This window comes from Fusarium oxysporum, chromosome 3 (assembly GCF_000149955.1).
Source record: "Fusarium oxysporum f. sp. lycopersici 4287 chromosome 3, whole genome shotgun sequence".
NCBI lineage: Eukaryota > Fungi > Ascomycota > Sordariomycetes > Hypocreales > Nectriaceae > Fusarium > Fusarium oxysporum.
The window spans coordinates 3,232,873-3,253,704 of record NC_030988.1 but is presented as its reverse complement, the minus strand read 5'-3'; the positions used below and the strand labels follow the sequence as shown (position 1 = coordinate 3,253,704).

Genomic DNA, 20,832 nt, shown 5'->3' with positions numbered 1-20,832 from the left:
GGATGTTGTTTAAATGATTCATGATAATCTATGTTTTTGAGAGTGCGAATACACGATTTAATTTACGCGTTGGCTCGAGCCGTGGGGGGCAACTAAGCAAGCTTAGTTGGGCACAAAAAGGCGGGACAGTCACAAAACGGTGGGACACCCACTGGGCCCGATTTTTGGTGTGTTTTGCGGCATTGTCAATGTATCTTCATTCTGAAGGCGTCAAAAGAGGTTAAATTGCTGAATCAATTGAAATGAAGCTTCCTGTGATGATATATATGCTATTGACTGTAACTGTAAGAGGGAAATAGCTGCAGCGGCGGCAAGCTTGCCTGCCGATTGATGACGCTTTCTCTAGTAAATTGGGTGCTTTCCTGTCCTTCTCGAGGCCTGTGACTTGCTCCTATAGCAGATCTTTCTTCTTCAATGAGGGAAATGAGGGCATCGCGAAATTGGGCTTGGTGTTGAGCCGGGCATGGTGTTGAGGGCACCGTTGGAAGGGGGGACTCGTAGTCAGGCAGGCAAGGCGGCGATGTGGGCATCGCGACTTCCTCTTCTTCCGATAAATCGATGAGGCTATCTTCTTCGTTAAAATCGGCATCAGCCGGCGGTTGCGTAAGTTGAAAATCGACAGAGTCATCGCTGTTGAGAAGGCCGGATAAATCTGCTGCTGAGAGGGGCTTTGCTGCGAAGCCGGCGTTGCGAATAGCCTCACGAGCTTCCGGGGCAAGCTGGGTATCAATCATGAAGCAATCTTCCTTCTTCTTCAGCTGTAAGGATATCTCGGCTCGTGATGCATCGAGAGAAGCATATTCTACATCTCTTTTGGTGTGTTCAAGCCACTGTTTAAAGCGCATCTTCTTTTCAACGCCGTCGACGATAACCTCTTTCTTTTGCTGCCACTCAGCTTTTATCTCTTCCATCTGCCGTATTGCAAAAGATCGTATATTTCGAAGCTGTGATCTTTGCTCAGCCTTTGCACCTACTTCAATAAATTCAGCCTGTTGTTCACGAAGCTCTTCTAAGCTTATATTATGAAAATAATCTCCTACCGGTCTTCCTCGCTTTCCGCGCTTTCTCTGATGATATCTCTTCTCAATACGCTGTTGACGATCTGCAACGTGTTTTTTCACGATATCTTCAAGCACCACAGCTTCGCTGACGATCTTCTGTATAGCTTCAAGTCCCCGGCGCGTTGGGGAGCTCAGAATATCGTGATAGCGGTTGCCGACATCTCTTGCTGTATCAGAGGCCATAGGGAAGCGATTTTCCGCCGGTAAGAGTGAAGATAACGCCGGATCAATAGCCTGACGAGTCTTCAACTTCTTCTTCAGCAGATAACTAACCGCCGGCGCCTCGGTCGGCGGGAAAATGCCTGACTTTTCGAAGCCGGCGATGATGTGGGCAGCTGTGAAGCCTTCTTCAAAGATCTCCTGATATTGTAAGAATTAGTATGTGAAAAGACCCCTTTTTAGAGAAGATGTGAGTTGCTAACACATACCTTGAAGGAGCCTGCAAAGTCACGGCGGTTGAACGTCAGATTTCCCTTCCGCAAAGCTTCTCGCAGCCTTTTTTTGGTGTGCATTCTTTAACCACTGAAAAACGCCTAGGTCCATCGGTTGAAGCATATGTGTTGAATGAGGAAGAAGGAAAGCAACGAGGATATTGAATTTTATACAATATTCTCTGAAGGCGAAGGAGCCGTGACCGGAGAAGCCGTGACCGGAGAAGCCGTCGATTATGAGCAACCGCCACACGAGCTCTTCTTCCTCCTTTCCTTCCGTGCCCGGAGGCGTGTCATATGGGGTAATAGGGTCAAATTCGCTTTTTAGGTGCTCGTTACACCCGAACCACTGCTCAAAATCCAGCTGACGATGTTGTACAGTAGCAGATTTCTCCCAAGACCACCGGTTGAAGTGCTTCGCCCACTCAAGCGTTATCTCGGCGTTGGAAAAAGCGGTTTCTGACTGTGCAAATCGCATATTAGGATCACCATCGATATCTGACCACTCTATCGTTGGAAAAGCTTTGAAGATAAGCCAAGGAGGAGTAGTTGCTCCTGCGGCATTACCTGTACCAATCACCGTACAAGTCTCCCTATCTTCCGCCGAGAATACCTCTGTTGGAGTCTTCTTCTTGGTACGTACGACGAGGCATTGCACGCGCTCTCGCAGTATTCCGACTCTAATTCCGGCTTGATCAGCATTCCAACACTCTGAGGCGCCGATCCTGTATCTGGTGATGACTTCAGAAAGTCGTTTAAACCACTGCTTCGTCTCCTCCACGCCGGCTTCTTCATACTCCTAGCGAGCGGCTTCTTTCGACTTCAAAATCGATGTATCAAGCTCGGGATGATCGTCACAGAAGCGACTATACCACATCTTTGAGACCGGCTGCGCAGCAGCATCACGGCGGCTTCTTATTGTATTTGCTGCATCTTCAATCTCGCCTTTAGAGGCCGGAAGACCAGACTTCTGCATCCAAACGATAAAGCATATGATAGCTTCTTCTTCGCCATCCGAAAGGAGTCGCGGCCGGCCCTTATTTGGCTCAGGAACCAGGCTAAAATCCGCTGTTTTGGCTTCTTCAAGCTGCTTGACGATACGCGCAATGGACGACTTGTGGGAGCCCTTGTACTGCCGCTCAGCATCGCGTATTGAAAGAGGCTTCCTTATCATATTAGAAGCATCACGAGAGAGTCCCATTTGGAGTCGTTGGCGTGAAGAAACCACCGCTTGAGCTGCTCTGATATTTGCATTTAAAGGCATAATGCACTTGGACAAGAGTACTCCTTTTTTTGGCTAACTGGTGTCTAGATTTGGGTCGATTTCACATATAAAATCGAGGAAATTCGCGACAGCCGGCGGAGCGGGGTTGTCCCACCGTTTTGTAGCCAACTAAGCTTGCTTAGTTGGCCCCCCCCGGCTCGAGCCAACGGGTAGTATTTCTTGGTAGCTCATTGCATACGTCTGCAATGCGTCTAAGAGGAGATATAAAGCGCCAAAAAGCTTTGATCCCTCATAAGAGGTTTCTGACTGGGTTAGTCCGCGGCAGCGTATAAATATCTACCTAAAGCTTGCTTGCTCTTCTCCAGAACCGTTCATAAATAGTCACTATATAAGCTTTTGCTTTGGCTACCCCTATAGCCATGCTTATAAATGATCCTATATCTGCCTATGCTCCAACTCTTTATACTCAATGAATAGCATATGCCGACGCCGTTTTGCACGCATGCATCCAGACGTTAGAGGCATAGTCTACCAAGGGAGCTACCATGGCTATATAGAGCTGTCTCGTTGTCGAGGGAGCCATCCCCTTCAGGCGTTTCAGTTTCATTGCAGCTTCTAGCCCCCTAGTCGCTGCCCTGGCCATGTGCTGTTTGTAGTGAAGGCGCGAGTCCATGACGACCCCAAAGACCTTGCCTTTGTCTTTGGGAGAGACTTTCTCGCCCTTGATGGTAAACGGTTCCGAGTCTACCCTGCCTATGTATCTAGTAAAATGTATGATCACCGTCTTTTCCGCTTCAAAAGTTGCGCCGCTGCGCTTCTCCCAGTCCAGAGCCTTGTCGATTATTGCTTATATTCCTCTCCGGTTGCTCTGGGCTGTGGGCCCAGACACCCACGCATTATAGTCGTCAACAAATGCAATGGCTCCGCCATTCCTGTCGATTTGGGTTTACACTAGATCCGCATTAAAGAATAGGAACAGCATCGGTAATAACGGCGATGCTTGCGGAAGTCCTGCTTGCGGCAGAGGTCAGCTTTCGGAGCCCTGGCCATTGATTGCGATGGTTGCAGTTCGCTCTGAAAAAAAGGCATCGATCCAGCGCAATAGACCCTCGGGGATCCCTCTCGCCTTCATCCGCTGCAGTAGCCTCTCTTTGCACACGCCATTGTATGCCCCTTTAACGTCGAAACTAACAAGGCTCACCACATCACGTGAGCGCCATGCTGAGAAGATGTGTTCTTGCAGAAGTACGAGGGCTTGCTCTGCTGATCGTTGCTTGTACGCGCCAAAATGGTTGGTCGGAAGAAGTCCGTGGGTCTCTACCGCGTAGGAGATTCTCTCGGCAACTACCGACTCCAGCACCTTACCCAGCGTAGCGAGAAGCGAGATCGGTCTCCACGCTTTCGCGATCGTGTAATCATCTTTACCTGGCTTCTTGAGTGGGATGATTCGAGCATGTCTCCATTGGTCTGGTATCACGCCTTCGTCCAGTGATGCTTGGAAGATGGCGAGGACATCGTGTTTCACCGACGGCCAGACTTGCTTCCAGACGATCGCTGGTAGTCCATCTTCTCCTGGTGCCTTCCATGACTTTGTCGCCCACAGTTGACGTTCTACTTCCTCTAGAGTTAGGTTCGGCATCGTTACTGGATTTCTCTGTTGCCGCGGTCCTTCGTCTTCGATGTTATCTGGCAATGGCGGGAAGAACTTAGCTAAAAATTCTTCGGCTTGCTCTCGATGACTGGCCGTTGTTGTTCCGTCTGTCCTAACAAGCTGGGGTACTTTTCCAAAAGCTGCATCACCCCCAGACTTCATATACTTGGCTGCTTTCCAGATGTTATCATTATCCACCAGAAACTCCTTCCAATGAGTATTCTTCCGATGCCGTATGGCATCGTGGTATTGCTTCGCCGCAGCCTTCGCCGTAGTTTCTAGAACTTTAGCATTCTGTCCCGCACGCCTTGCGGCTCGGGCTCGATTTCTCCAGTGTGTGTATATACGCCGCAGCTGTGTGAGGTCATGGGTCCACCACCGCTTTGCATATGGCGATGGTGTGGCTCTGGGTATCAGTGCTTGGACCGCATCCAAGACGGCCGACATCAACCTGTCCGTTTTCTGCTGCACCGTGCTTCCCACTGGCCTAACTCTCAGCGTCTCCACAATCCTACTATAGATCTCCTTCCAGGGTGCATTCTTGAACAGAAGTCTTTCTTCCTGTTTCGGTGCCGGGACTGAAATGTCGAACGCCGTCTCTATCATGCGATGGTCCGACCCGTGCTCCGTACCATGTATCGCGCATTTGATATTTGCGTCTGCAAGCTCCTCGGAAGCCAGAACCAAGTCAATGGTTGTCTCGTAGTCTCCGCTTTGCCATGTCTTTGTGCCCCAGCAAAGCAGACTCCAGAGCATGAAGTCGTTCATCAAGTCGATGATAGAAACCGCCTCGCCCTGTCTTTCCACTGATACATTGTCTCCGTCCCACGTCTGGTCGTGGTGGTTAAAGTCGCCAGCAATTACTATATCTACCGCTCTCCCCGATCTCCGTCTCACCTCTCTAATAGCTTTACGAAGCTTGGTGCATATGTCCTGTAGAGCTTGGGCGTCTCCTCCGGGTACGTAGACAGACGCCGTGAAGACCAGACGATCTGGCAGCCGAACAACTGCTGCCGTTACGTCTGGGGACTCTACTGCCACCTGCTCCGCTTCCACTTCCTTGTTCACACAGAGCATGCTCCGAATCACCCATCTACCTTCCCTCCCTGTCGTAGGTATCATCTTGATCCACTTTTTGGTGCCCCATAGGTGTCGTCAATAGCCTGCCCTGGATCCTCCGTGCTTGGGGCTCTTGGATGGCTAATACGGTTGCATCCTGAATGTCCTTGCCGTTCATTAAACTATCATGTACCGGTCCCTGCTTTCTGACATTCAGTTGAAATAGTCGGAATATGCTATTCATGCTGTGATGGATAGAGCTTCCGACAGTTTCTGCTGTATGACTTATGGGGGCCGCCGCATGGGATACATTTCGGAATCGTTCCTGTGCATGCACTGTGGTGATGGCCTTCTTGCGCGCACCTTCCGCAAACTTGTGGTCTATCACAGTGATAGGCCTTATGGCTCGTGATCTGTTGGCAGTTGTAACATTGCTTGGGGCGGTCACGACGTTCTGTTGAAAAAAATTGGGAATCCCCCTTATCTTCAGGATTCAGACTATTAGTCTGAAAGTCCTAGATTTAAAGTTCAAAGTCCTAGATGAAACTATCTAGAGATATAAACCCGAGAAGAGCTCTCATCTCAATAAGAAACAACAAAGTTTCATAAAATATAATTTTCACCCAGCACTACTGCGCAATATAAACAACACGTTCAAACGCCTTTGTAGTACCGGATTCTCCTCCAGCCACAAAGAATCTTTCGTTGATGAACCGCCTAGCTTCTGACCGTTTTTTTGAGATATACGACCATCGAGCCATACGCCTTGGGGGTGTCTCTCTTGCTGAGCCATGCTACCTTGGCAACTTCGGTGTCATTTTCTCGGCCGAGCATCTCGGTGAACTCAGCTCGAACTTCGTTCCTCTCGTCTAGTACCGCAATACGGCTGACATTATCCATTTCATTTACAGTAAAGATCGAAATCGGTTGTCCCTTTTTGACACCCCTTGATTTATACCGCACGGACGTTTTTGACGGGGGCGTATTGCTTACACAATAATTCATCACTATTGGCACAGTATCTATATACCCCTTGCTGACAGCTTACATGCATGTTAAAACAGCGTGATGCGACTTCACAGCAGATTGTCGTCAACCTTTATTAGCTCCGAATCGTGACCTTCCTGAGACCTTGCTATAAGAAGCATATCTATCAATACATATATCTCATAGGGTTATATATATAAATCATCTAAGCCTAGCTTATCTCCCATTGACTTCTTTCCCGACGTATACTAGAACGTAGCCTCTGCCCACTTGAATGTACTCCCGAACTCCTCCCTGCACCGAGCCTCGCGGACCGTCTTTGTGTTTGTCGTTGAGATTGATTAGTTTCCTGAGAAGAAGCTTGGTCTTGTGAAGGCGTTAGTCTGACAGTTATTGATCGATTTAAACTCCCTCGAGGTCGGCACCGTTTTCGCTTTGGCAAACCTTGAATTGAACTGCTCTGATCTTCTGTTGTATCGGGCGTGTCGAATCCCAACCTGCGATGGAACAACTTTGCGCTCTATTCTTTAGGCCTTCCACGAAGAGAGGTGGGTTAACCCTTGGGTCTATTATCCTTCTATAGGGGTCTTGAGACGATGAGTCTCGTATACGCCAATGCGGGTGCACCTCCTGTTTTGTAAAAGAGGTCCCTGAGGCTAGCTTATTGTATATCGTGTGATAGCATGGTATACCGAGCTCGGTTGGGACAGAGCAAACGCAGTTATCAAGAGGAGGCGGGAATGGTCTATTCCCTGTTGGCATTGCCTTCTTTGCCAGTCGATATTGTGCTGTAATTAGTGCTAGGCACTTTGATGAGACCAGAGCCCGAAGCTCCCCTAGGTAGTCTGCACTCGGTCGGTGATACTCAGGCGCAGTAAGTACCTCATCGTTTGCGCAGGCATCAATAAAGTCTTGCCTTTGATCTCTGATCATGTCCTGCATAGCTTCGACCAGCCGATAGAGGTGGCTCATTCCATTTAATAGATAGCCCTTGATGTTATTATTGCTTGCCTCAGTACCGGATGTAACGCGGATACCGAAGTTACGATAATGACGAATAAAGCAGCGTGCCCATTGTGCCCGAACAGGCATATATGTGCCATGGAGGTACCGTAGAATAGGGCGCTGGTCATTAAACTCTTTACAGAGATTGATCCACGCCTTCTCATGTGCCTCCTCAGTCTCGGCAAAGAGGACCAACTTCCACATAGCAAGAACACCATTGTAGGTATGAGAGATATCATTACCTACTGGCGCAGAGATAGACTCTTGGTCGGTAGGGTTCAGTTGAATCTGATCTGGCGGTTCTGCCTCTATATCTGAGCCACCACTGATATCGCTACTAGAGCTAGGCCTCTTAAGCCATCTCTGTTTAGCTCGAAGTAGGACATTTGAGTTAATGTGGTGGATACAGAGTTGCTGCTGTACCTCCGGAAACTGGTCATTAAGTGCTGCTTTCATCGAATCGTCAAAGTCGGTAATGATAACATCTGGCTGACATATAGAGTGTTGCGCCATAAGCTGTTTTATACTCTCTGAGAGGAACTGGAACCCTTCTCGTCTCTCGTTATCGATAAGGCCGAAAGCAGCATTAAAAACAGACCCTAGGCATGTCTGCCCTGTTGCTTGGAAGAGGGGAAGCTTGAACCGATTGGTATTATAGGTATTGTCAAAGCTAATAACTTCAGGAAATCGTTTCCACATCTGTAGGCAATATGGAAATGTCCATACGAGACCAAGTAGACGGTTCGGGTCATCATCTGCCCATTTGATAAGATAAGGTATCTCATTATCGTCAAAGAGCTTGATAAGTGCTGCCGTAGGTGTGAGACCCCCTAGCTTCTCGCGGTTGATGAGAGATCGGGCGTTATAAATATCTTTCCGTGTAAATACAGAGTCAGGATACTGCTCCTGAACAATAGCTCGTACATCACGGGCCCGAACACCAACTCGACGGCTTGTAGATATAATCGTTGCCTTTGTAGCTTCGGTCAGTCTCCGATGAGAGGGATGTGCAGATGGTCCAATGCTTGGTCCATGATTATGCTGGTGGTGTTCAGGGTTATCATGTAATCGTAAGAGCCACTTTCCCTCCTCTAGTGCCTCGGCTATAAGCTTCCACTTACAGCCGCACTTACGAGACTTGCGAGGCCTTATTTGAGCACCTCTAGGAGCTCGTGATTCTCCATATCGATCACACTGGAATGAATATCGTATCTTACGTCCTTTATAGGAATACCCATTATACTTAACGATCCCAAAGCCGTGGTCCTTTGCAAAGTTATTAACTTCATGGAAGAGAATATCAACTGAGGGAGCTGCAGTACCAGGTATCGGCGGGTTTGGGATTTGACCAGGTTCTGGAGAGGAATCCAAGCTTAGATGCTGCGGCTCTCTATTATCAAGTAGGGATAGAGGATAGGGATCGGTCGGTTGTGTTTCTCGTGGGGGCGAATATGGAGGAGGTGATATAGATTGTCCTGGACTTAGGGATGAGTAGCCCCATTGTTCACGCCATCGCCGAACGCGTTCTGCTGCTTCGAGAGACTCGCGAGTAAGCCTCCGCTCGGTTCCGATGACATCTGTGACTAATTGTAAGGCAGACTTAAATTTGGCGCGTGGTGATTGAGCAGTATTATTACAGTCTTCTTCGGTGGATCGGTTTGACTGTGGAGGCAAGGGAATTGGCTCGGGGCCTGGGATCGGTCCTCGTACGCGGGTTGGTCGGCCATTTGGGACTGGATAGTCATTACTTAGGTGAATGTCATGATCGAATTGTAATACCCATGAAGGCTCGTTTAGTCCACGCAAGCCTTCAGGTTGTGGGACAGTCGACAACATCTGAGGATATGACGCGAAGATGTTCTCGAGCGCGCCAGTATCTTCGAGTGGATAGTCAGATGGCGACGGTTGACGTAGGTCGGAATTAGCGCGCCGCTTTCGCTTTCGCTGCTGAGGCTGTTGGAACGGGTCGGGGCTCTTAGGTTGATCCATAATGAATAGATCTTGCGGGTCAGTGGGGAATGAAGGTAAATAGCACGATCTAAATCCGGCGTAATTCAAAGGAGGTTGAAGGCAAGGGGGCTAAAGTCTTATGATTCTATTGGTTAAGATTAAGATCCGTTAAGCGAGAAAGCTTCACCGCCTTTGGAATTTTATATCGGTTGCTTAGAAATATTTTAAACCAATAAGAGAGGATAAAAGTCATGCGTCCGAAAGGTTCATGCGTCCCTAGCCAAAGTGTCATGCGTCCCTAGTCATTGCCAAATTTTTTCCCTCTCCAGTAAACGTTACCCGAGACGACGAGAACTAACGAGAAATAATTAACGGACAGGTAAATGTCCTGCGAATGTAATCACTCTTGTCAATGATTAAGCCATAGGGGCGCCTACGTAGCGAACAACAAACTATCAAAGAGTAAAAGCGACTGAAAAAGCCAGTATTTGCGAATCCCCGCCAAATTGCCGTTGTTGTGGCTCGTGTCTTGCGGACCGAAGTCTGAATATGCCAACCTCTGACGCTACAGGAGGATCTGTCGCGTCCAAGTCCACAATAGTGGAGATTGGAAATCAGATCACTGGCTCATCGATTCGTAAATCCACATGGTTGTATTGATGTTTTGGAGATTTTAGTGGGCTTTGAGACTGAAATGGCCCACGATGCATGGTATACCTACCATAAGCCTAACCATTAGGGATCGACATGGAGGGCGTCAGTGGAGTTGTTTCCCGCTAAGCCCCATGCATGTCTGGTTATCTTAGCATGTTAACCTAAGCGGGGCTCCGGACCCCACCATCGCCCCAGCCCATCATGGAACCGCCGTGCTTTATTATTCTCCCTTCTACTCATGCCTTCACCACTCGTTACGCGTTTTTAAATCTCTCTGGCATATTGGATTACTACCGTTTGTCCTAGGACCCTTCGCTTCGATCGCAACCTTCTCAGATTGCTACATGATCGTCCTAACGACGTGACCGAACTTGAACTACCTAGGTTAACCAGCTCGATGCGAGGCGCTCATAGGGACCTATACACTCTGAATTTCGATTGCAGCACCAGAACAGACGTTTACTATATGATACGAGCGAAAGCAATGGACCGTGATGCGGTGGAAAGCTCAAGGTTTCACCAGCTCGAGGCTTCTGTATCAGATACGGCTCGGTTACTAAGCACCCGATGCACTTGGTACACAGGACAAGTGCAGAGAAGCCATGAATGGCGATCGTTGGGAGATATATGAAGATTCGAAAGTGTTGTCGTGGTGGCAGAGGCCCTCAGTATGCTCCAACTTCTCGGACGTCTGTTACAACCAAGAGCTAACAGCATATCCAGGTCTACTGGCTGCTTTTCCCTTTCACGGTTTTCACCCTAGCTTTCGGAGGTGTCATGGTGCCTAAATTGAATCTGTGAGCGCTTCCGTTATTATATCTTAACCTAGGACATTGACTGTGAGGCGTAAAGGATCCTCGACCTCGTTTGCAAGCAATACTTGGCGGATCAGAAGTTCCTTGACCCGAACATCACCTTCAATGCTATCCTTCTCGGTAGCGACAACCCACAATGCAAGATACCCGGGGTCCAGAAGAATGCTGCAACCTTCATGCTGGTCATGAATCTCATCACAGGCTTACTGAGTGCCATCGTGACTCCAAAGTTGGGGCATCTATCAGACCGATATGGTAGGACGCGATTGATGGCCCTGGCTTCCTGTGGTGGTTTAGTTGCTGAATTCATAACCATCTTGGTGGCCAGATTTCCTCAAGTTATTGACCACCGGTGGCTAGTACTGGGAAGCGTGTTTGATGGGTTGACCGGCTCTTTTACAGCTGGAAGCATCCTCCACCAGTCATACATTAGCGATTGCACGCCGCCCTCAAAACGTGCAGCGTCTATAGGCTACATGCATGCCTGCCTGTTCACCGGCCTGGCATTCGGCCCTCTTTTGGCCGGATACTTTGCCAAAGGGACTGGCAGCCTCCTGTCCATCTTCTATGTGGTTCTGGGTTGCCACAGTATGTTTGTGATCGTAATTAGGTTCATCGTTCCTGAATCTCTACCCAAGGAGAAGCAGCTGCTTGCTCGGGAGAAGTGGGACAAGGAACAAGAGTTGAGGGCCCAGACCAGGAGGTCTCTGTTATCCACTATCCAGACGACTAACCCATTCGAGCCTCTCAAGGTCCTCAGCCCCACGGGCCCTGGAACTTCGCCTGCCCTCCGCCGAAACCTGGTTGCTCTGGCTCTCAACGATATCATCATTTTTGGAATCTCTCAAGCTGCTGGTGCGGTTATTATTTTGTACAGCGAGTACATGTATGGATGGGGCACCTTTGAGAGTTCTCGATTCGTGTCTGTTTTGTCGCTAGTTCGGGTAGCGGCTCTGATGGGCGTCTTCCCAATCATCAACTATTTTGGGCGTGTTCGTCCAGCTGCTCGGAGACGACGAGATTGTCTCACCCTGCCAGCAGAGAAGCATTATGGAGCAGACAACCTCGACATATGGGTCCTTAGGGCTGCCCTGACGTCAGATATCCTAGGCAGCATTGGATACAGTCTGGCACACTCTGAAAAGGTTTTTTTCCTTAGCGGCATGGTCACAGCAATGGGAGGACTTGGCAGTGCCACTACCCAAGCTACTATAACCAAGCACGTTCCCTCGAATCGCGTAGGGCAGCTTTTGGGTGCGGTTGGCATGCTGCTTGCCCTTTCTAGGATTCTTGGGCCGCTCTTGTTCAACGGTATCTACGCTGCTACAGTCGGAACGTTTCCACAGGCCATCTTTGTCCTACTGGCAAGCTTGTATGGCATTAGCTTCCTCGCGAGTTTTGCAATCCGGCCCCACGGTGAGTTGCTCCTTTTGCCCCTTTTGCCCCGAGGATTCGAATATGCTAACGAGATGTGTAAGTTCATTGGGAGGATGAACAGGAGGAGACAAGGCCACTTAGCCCTGGACAACAGACATACAATGCCAGAACGAACACGCTCCCTATTGATGAGGAGAGAGTCCATGTCCAATAGGTCTACGATAGGGTTTTCAGCCCATAGTCAAAGCCAGCCATTCAAGAACGCTCATGTGCAACGGGCGTAACTTCGTACCCAGCTCGATAACTGCACCGCGATTGACCGTCTCGAAACCTTGAAATACTCGTTAGGAAGCAGTCAGCTACACCCCTCTTGGTTCTTATATCGCTTCTAACTGGACATATGGAGTTTAAGAAGATGAATATTCATGAAAAACACATCCAACAGGAAGGTGCAAGTGAAAACCTGCCAAGTGCCGTGGCATATGCGGTGATCATAGCCCCGAGATACCCTCGTTTGTTCATCTCGATCCACGTAATTCATTTCGTTGTTACTGGTAGCAGCTGCTCTAGGGAGGATATCAGCTTAACAACCTCGTCATAAAAGAAGCGCTGTATCAGCCGTGCCGTGGCCGTGTTCGTTGGCGGCTCCTTTCTCCGGCGGTCACCTTTCTTATCGTCTTTTCTCAGATAATACATGTATCTGGTCGATTAGTGCAAGTTTAATGTATTCGTGCTATGAGTCTTCAAGAAGTGTCACCGCCCCCGAAAGATTTACTGTATCCATAAGCAATCTTAAGATCCTTGAACCGTATATGCCTGTTCAACACCATTAAACAAAGTTGATAGGAACAAGAGGGCACTATCCTTCCACGCCATTTCGTCCACCAATACCAAAAGACGCCATACTTGGGTAGGGCCTAGAGAGCGGCCCACCTTAGCTTGTGGTATCACTCCGCAAGCTTCGTGCCCAAGCACGGGGGGTTCATTGACTGGGAAAAGGGTCTGCTGACAGGGAAAATTGGGGTACCTCAATTTGGCTGCAAAAGCCGCCAAATGAAGGTACCGACTTTCCCTCGGTTAGTAACATAATTCAGACCGGACTAACCCCTCCATCTGCATCTACGGGACAAATGCATCACAACCACAACACCATAATATATCATCAAAATCAGGTATGTTATTCATTCTTTTTCGCAACAACTAAGACATCCTACCTAACTTCAATAGTATCTTTAACTGATATATCATCATCATCTTCTTCTCCTTCTTCTGCTTCTTCTTCTTCTTCAATCTCTTCATCATCTTCACTTTCATCGATATCCAATTCATCATCATCAACAGACAACGCTTTCTGCTTTCCACGCTGTTTTCTCGAAGGTGAGGCTATCAAATCGACTGCATCTTTGACTATATTAATATTATAGTCAAAAGGAAGAAGGAATGGAGGATTCCAGTAAAAAGGGAAGATCTTAGGTATATGTTCTTGCTGTGCATCTCTTGCTTGCTTGGCCAATAGCTTGGATTCTTTCATCTTTCCGTGCATCTCACGGTGAGCACAATATCTTGTAGCTAGAAGCTCTGTAGACTTGATACAAAGCTCGGATTGAGTCTTGATGAAGAATTCACTGACTGTGAATGGCCTCACTTCCTGTGAGTATGAAGGTTGACTCCTATGTTGTTCAATAGGATGATATTCCTTCAAAGATGACCGTAGTAGCTTCCTTACAGAGAAAAGCCACCGCCGTAGATATACAGCCTCGTCTCTGACCTCCTTGGCATAATAACGACGAAGCTCTGCATCCTGATTTGCCCGTCTATTATGTTGATCCTTTGCGACACGGAGTCTGGCATCATAAACTGTAATTGGCCCGTAATTTGCTATGATAATAGTTCCTTCGTCCCGTTCTGAACGTCGTAGGCTCTTCTCCTTCAAACGGCGCATCTCCTGAGTAGCTGTGATACCGTTCAAGGCAAGGGTTGTGTGTGCTTTTCGCACTTTTTCGTTAACATGTAACACACTTGGGGTCAGAGGCACGCCTGAGGATATTGAACATTCAATACGAAGGGCCACATAATCTTCGTATTGCTTGATTTGCCGTAGATTAAGCTGAGGTGTATTGGTATTGTTCCAGATAACCGTTGGAGGCGTGGAGGGCATCATTGGAATCCCCTCGTTGCGATGAGTATTTTGATGTATATCTCGTGATGATTCGCCAACTTCTTCTTCATTTGAATCATCGCGAAAGTCACTGCTATGGTTGGAAGATAACCCAGGTGTGATATAGCCGGGAAGATCACGTTCAGCAACCTCCAAAGATAGGGATGAAAGAGGGTTGACCATTTTGTTGATAACAACGGAGGGATCAAGAGGATAGATGCCGGATTTTGCCCACGATGAGATGATAGTACTTTTCTTAGTAGCTTTGCGGCGAATCTCCTGTAAATGAAACATAAAGTCAGCTTTATTGAAGTCCGTAGCACCGTCAGCGATTTCCCTAAGTAAGGCTTCCTGATGCCAATGCTTATATGTACTGAATAATCCAACATCTAATGGCTGAAGTATATGTGTCAGATGAGGAGGGAAGGGATATAAGATAATATTTGCATCTAGAGCTTTCTGATAAAGCTCTTTGGTGAAATGACTTTCACATCCATCATAAAGAATAACTCGAAGATCTGATGTATTTTGAGGCCGGGTAAGTCTCTCAAGTGGTCAAAGAAGTCCTGTGCCGTGATATCGTCGATATAGCCTTTTGGTGTTGTGACTATCGTAGCCTGCTCGTCTAGGTCATTATCCACCCAACGGGAGGGAATCTGTACGCCGGGCATGATGACAAACGGGGCTATGATTCCTCCTGTTGCAGATATTGACTCCACGATAGTCATACTAATAGTCGTATGTGCATCTGTTAACAGAGGGGAGTCGATATCGAGGAAAGTCCATATCATAATACCGTTCATTAGATATCCTATTATAAAGCCGGTCTCGTCGAAATTCCAGACATTATCGAAGTTGATGTCGTTTCCCTTGACAAATTCTGTCCATTTTGCAAACCACTCTTCGACATTGGCTCGGTCTGCCATAGCTTTGCGATTTGCAGCGAGAGTACGGCTCTTTCTCCTATGAAAGACTTCACGATACCGCCTGAGGAAGCGGCGAGCCCAGAACCTTGAGGCATGAGGCTCACGATGTGTAGCCTTAAGCAGGGAATTCGCATACTGACGAAGTGTGCGTTGTTGTATGTGATGCCCCTGTGTTACTCTCCTCCAACACCAAGCGAGTATAGCTTTCTCTTCTTCCTTGCTGAATAACGTCCTGTTGCCGCCGTTATCTCTCACAGGATGATGGCCGTTGATCCTACTGCGAAGTCTCTTATAGTTGACTTTCCATGCTTGTGCAGCGGCTCTCATAGAGGGATAAACGCCCTCTAGATATAATGCCTTTGCTGCGATAGTGCGTTCTTCAATATTATAGTCCGTGAAGCGGGAAATTCGTGGTAAACCAGTCTCAGGATTGATATATATTTGTTGTGCTGACGGAGCAAGCTCTGGGCTTTCAGATGTCATATTCTTTTTATTAATTGAAGTACTATTGCAATAGTTGTAATTGATTTAATATTTGTTGTTGAGGTGGTGATATTAATAGAGGCTGTGGTGTTGCGGTAGATAAATAATTGTAGGCATCATAGGTGTAGGAAACGGGGACATGCATATAAAGAAGCTACAAAAATTTGGCGGGTTTTGCAGCCAAATTGAGGTACCTAAATTTTTTCCCTGTCAGCAGCCCCTTTTCCCTGTCAGTGCACCCCCCGTGCTTTCGTTACTACCTTCGGTATCCGTGCCTCAAGCACGGGGGGCCGATCTCTAGGCCCTACCCAAGTAATTGTAGTTTACCATGTCCTGGAACTGAAGTCTATCCCTTCAATTGTGGAAAGCCTCCAGGAGGGTCACTATGGGGTGACTTCCCACCTAACGTATCTTGCAATGGAAGTCCTCACGGCCTCACAAGCTACGGAGTAAAGACTTTACGTTACTTTTATTCTCTCGCTAATTGCCACACCGAATAGTTACTCACGTATAATTGAAGTATGTGGGGTAATGTCGAGCGCTATACCTAATAAAGGCTCGCCACAATGAAAGGGATAGGGCATCATTTGTTGGTTACATGATTCCTCCGTATACTTCCGTCGTGATCTCCTTCAAACCCTTACAAAGATATCGTCCCAGGTTTTGTATTTTACCCCGTGCCCTATGACTGTCCTGCGAGGCTCATGCGGTTTGCAGCAAGCCAACTTGGTGGTCAATTTCTCCAATTGTTCAGTATCCTAGCTTCAACAGCAGAGGCAAACTCTAGCTGTCAGTGGCGGACGAGGGTTGGTCTTGTGAGTAGTCAAGGGCTATTGGATTGATAACTGGAACCATGATATCTGTCTCCTCGTTATCTTGCTTCGGCTCAAAGGCGTCCTGTTGCGGGCGAACGTCACTGTCGCTTCGAGCGCGTCCATGTTAGTATCCAATTTTAGGGGTCAGATATACAGGCCTACTTCGTCAGCGGTCATATCCTCTGGAAGTTTCACAAAGCCGAGCCATGCGGTTTGTGGCTACGTAAATACCTGGAGGATGGAAACTGCTTAAATATTAGAGGTTTTATGGGAAAATAACCTCTTCATCGTGTAGTGGTGACGGACTACAACAGAGATTATAAGGTGAGTGCGTTAGTAGAAGCGGGAGCAGATGTAGCCATAAAAGATTTCATGGGGCGTCCGCCCGTCGATCTTGCAAGAGACACGAATGAACACATATTCATATTTCTGTTAAAGACTTGGCAAAAATCGGTTGTGGCAGAGCAGTAGAATCAGGATAGGAAATAGAGTTGATGGTCCTCGTAAATCCCAAGAGGAGGAAATTAGAGAGAAAGAATACATGAGCTGGCCCAGCCGTCTTGGCACTGGTTTGCCAGTATCTATATGCTGGTAAAGGGAGCGCGCTTAAATAGGTGCTCGAGCACTTGTTCAGTGCTAGCACGCACGTCTTAGCATGAATAGCGAATCGAGTCTGGTATCAACGTGTTGTTGCCCAAGACAAGATAGAACGAACAAGCTAAAAGACGGCCAGTTCGGGAAAGAAAAATTACGTCCAGGGGAGAAACATAGTATACAGGTGAAGCCGCAAAAATATATCATGGATAACTATCAAAGCTGATCTTCTCTGTGCTGGGCTTTTCCATCGTGCTTCTGGGGCGGGTGCTGATTCAGCTAAAGGCCTTTCCGCCCAGGCCCTTTATCCTGCTACCATCTAGGGCGCGGCAGGGTGCGTCGATCATCATCTTCTCAATCGAATCAACCTTGATCTTGCAGAAGAGCTTTGAGAAAAGATACTGGTCACCAGCATCGTTGAGAAGAGGTAAGGTGCGGTAGCCTTGCTTGAGGTTGCTAAGCTTAGCAGTGTAGGTGGCCACTGCCGGTCTGTCATCGTAGTTCTCGCCATCGTTAGAGAGTTTGACAGACCATCGGACAATGACCAGATCGGGTTGTTTCTTCGTGACTTTGAACTTGAAGTGGCCATCAAACATTGGGTTGAAGCCGTTCTCTCGTACGATATTTGTCCGGAACTTTTGCGGGGGGTCAAGATCTCGAGGCAATGTTGACTCATTCCTCTTCTCCCGTTTATCACTGGCGTGGAAGACCTCGACCTCGACGTACGGGTTCATCGCCTTGTTGGCGGGGAGGCTGGCCGGGCGCATAAGCCGTTGTGCCGAGATGACAGCGCTGGTGAATGAAACAACACTGCGCTCCTTCTTGCCCCCAGGAAGTTCGGGGTTGTATGGGAGCACTTGGATGTCCCGTAGCTCCGCAGGTTTAAGCACGTAGCCCAAGAAGTCCTGGCCACCGTCAAACATGGCGCGGTTGATCTGCATACCCAAGTCGAAGGTCTGCCAGTTGAGCGCAACCATCTGGATTCCGCGGCGCCAGTACAGGAGGGGATCAAAGTTGTTGGAGGTGATTCGGGTGCGATCAGGGTAAACTCGCATCATGTAGCGCAGGTTGTGGAGGTCGACTGCTATCTTCTGTTCCTTGGCGCGAAAGTTCTTGGCAAAGCTCGACTCCATGGAGAAGATGTGGTTATATTGCTTCGCCTCGGCAGTGTCAAAGCCAACATAATTGACACCAAAACAGTAGACGCCAAGATCACCAAGCTCTTTAACAATCTTGGTAGACGTCTTTCGTGAGTTTCGCTCCCCGCCGCTGTCATTGTCGCTGGCGCTTCTACTCGCTCTATCTTGCACCCCGCCTTGAGTAATTGTGTTGACACGAGTCTTTCTCACCGGTCGACGACAAGAAGGGCTAGGGCTACGCATGAGGCTCTGAGGAAGCGACTGCGAAGGCATCAACATGGCGGCATCAGTCACGGAACGAGTCAGTGGTGAGTTGAGGCTGTTGCCTCGTCGGCGGCCGTGAAAATTGCTGGCAGGAGGCTCCTGCTTGATCTGCGGCTTCTTGACCTTGATGAGGACGCGTTCCATGAGCTCAGAGGGTGAAGGCAGCTTGTCATAGGAGTCTTCCAACGTCTCGGTGACCAGTCGAGAGCCGAAGGCCTCCTTCATAATGTTGACCATGATGGCTTGCTGATTAGGGTTGCAATGAACCTCGAGGGAGATCCAAAGAGGGAACCTCGACTTAACAAAGGCGTACTTATTGATCGTGGCTATGACCTCCCGGAAACTAATCGAGGTCGTAAGGCTGCGACCGTGGTTGACCTCGGGCTGCCCAGAGTTGCCATCCCAGCAGTCAATCTCGACACAGCGGCAGCCTCGTATAAGAACCTAGATGTAGCCCTCGACGCTGGACTGACCGGCTACCTGTCGACAAGGAGGTAGGTGTTGTGGGAGCTAGAGATGATATATTCGTTCATGGGGCGGTCAAGAGTGTAGTTTTGAGGCTCCGGTATAATCGCTGAGTTTGTCTCAGATGTCAGGTACCTCACAAAGGCGGCTTCGGACATGACCAGCATGTCATAAGCCGCATCGGAGGTCTCGACTGCATCAGGTCGGCATCGGCGGCTGAGGTAGGCAAATTGCTTCCCCCACATAGAAAGGTTAGAATCAACGTCCTCGCCTTGGATATCGCGGAGGAAAGCTAGAAACTCTGGAAAGGTCATACCAATCTCAGGTTTAGCGGCAATGCTGCGAATGATTCGCTGAACATCGTGCCTCTCCTTCATCAGGCGGATGAAACCCCTGAACTCGGTAAAGTTGAGCTTCTCACGTCGTCGGACATCGGATAGGCGGAAGTTGGTCGGCAGGGTCCACTGGGAGGTGTAAATATGAAGGCAGTGTTGCGAATAATATAAACAATACGTATATTGGCAATATGGAAGCCTCGCAATATTATTGTATTGCCAAGTGGTGCATATTGTATTAGGCCATATAACATTGGCCTATATTGTATTGTATTGCCAAGAACCCAATATATTGCCAGTATGACAATACATCCCATATATTGCACGTGATCTGGGTTATTCTACTGCGGCAGCTAAAGTACATCACCTTGAAGCTCTCGTATCCCAAACCATGACTTCAGGCACTCCAGAGCTTCAACTACATCACTACCAAGCCGATTTCGACGATCTGTAATGGTTATCTTGGCCCCGGAGAAGAGTCGTTCGGGCTCAGCAGACATTGCGGGAATTGACAGTATGTCCACCGCCATTTTACTCAAGTTTGGGTAGTTTTTCTGCTGTGTCTCCTCTAGCCACCATGCAAGGGCGCTTGTGAACCCGTAAACCCGTTCAGAGTTGCAATATCGTTCATATTCATCCGTGACGAGCGACGGCTGCAGGTGCTTGTTCCTCCAGTTCAAGAACACGTTCGTGGTCGTCGATGGGACCTCGCAGAGAGGAAGAGGTGATTCCACGGGTTTATAGTCATTCCACAGCGTCTCCATCAACTTCTTTGACGACTCAACCCACTCCTTTTTCCAGTTCTCCTGTATGTAGTGCCATTTATGCGAAGGGTGGAGCACGATAGCGGCAACGTAGGCAGGCGATTCATCAGTGAGCCGGTAGTACTTGTCCAACTTGGCCCAGCCAGAGTTATACATGGGCGCCATTATCGGATCGTCAATATATGCCTCCTTCCCTGCTTCGAATTGTGCCAAAACGAAATCCATAGCCAAGAGGACGTTATCGAGTGTTGCAAACGATGACTCGAGAGCCTTGGTCGTCATCTTCAGCTTCTCTAAGAAGGACTTGATTTTCTCCAAGATGATCCAGTCCTCTGAAGAGAGCTCGTCTCCAGCGCAATCTAATTCCATCTATTTGTTGAAATAGCCGTCAATCGCATCTCTGAGGTTCAGGGCCACTCGCAGCATGTTATACCACGAACTCCATCTTGTGTCGTTGTCCCGTGCGAGCTTACGGTTATGGCTAATAGTAAGAAACTTTTGGCTGCGCTGGACACTTCGTTGGATGAAAACGACGAAGTTGTGAATCTTGCCAAGAGGCCCCTTTTCCCGCCACGCTTCAATATGTTTTAGTGTCACATTATGCACACCAGGATCGTCGAGTTCGAGCTTCTCATTATCGGTGACGAAGAGGAAGGCTTTGGCGGCGAGGTTGA

General features: G+C 48.4%; 3 protein-coding genes across 3 annotated transcripts; 1 reads left to right on the top strand and 2 right to left on the bottom strand.

Moving 5' to 3' along the window:
* Positions 1-6,816: 6,816 nt before the first annotated feature.
* Positions 6,817-9,408, bottom strand: FOXG_06663 (uncharacterized protein; the record flags this gene model as incomplete). The annotated part of the gene is made up of 1 exon (XM_018385343.1): positions 6,817-9,408. One exon carries the CDS (start codon positions 9,406-9,408, stop codon positions 6,817-6,819), a length of 2,592 nt encoding a protein of 863 aa, XP_018242648.1.
* Positions 9,409-10,625: 1,217 nt separating this feature from the next.
* On the top strand, positions 10,626-12,429 carry FOXG_06662 (uncharacterized protein; the record flags this gene model as incomplete). The annotated part of the gene is made up of 4 exons (XM_018385342.1): positions 10,626-10,691; positions 10,747-10,820; positions 10,876-12,254; positions 12,317-12,429. 4 exons carry the CDS (start codon positions 10,626-10,628, stop codon positions 12,427-12,429), a joined length of 1,632 nt encoding a protein of 543 aa, XP_018242647.1.
* A 5,037-nt stretch (positions 12,430-17,466) lies between these two features.
* Positions 17,467-18,831, bottom strand: FOXG_06661 (phosphatidylinositol phospholipase C, gamma-1; the record flags this gene model as incomplete). The annotated part of the gene is made up of 1 exon (XM_018385341.1): positions 17,467-18,831. The coding sequence occupies one exon, from the start codon at positions 18,829-18,831 to the stop codon at positions 17,467-17,469; it is 1,365 nt and encodes a 454-aa protein (XP_018242646.1).
* Positions 18,832-20,832: the final 2,001 nt, after the last annotated feature.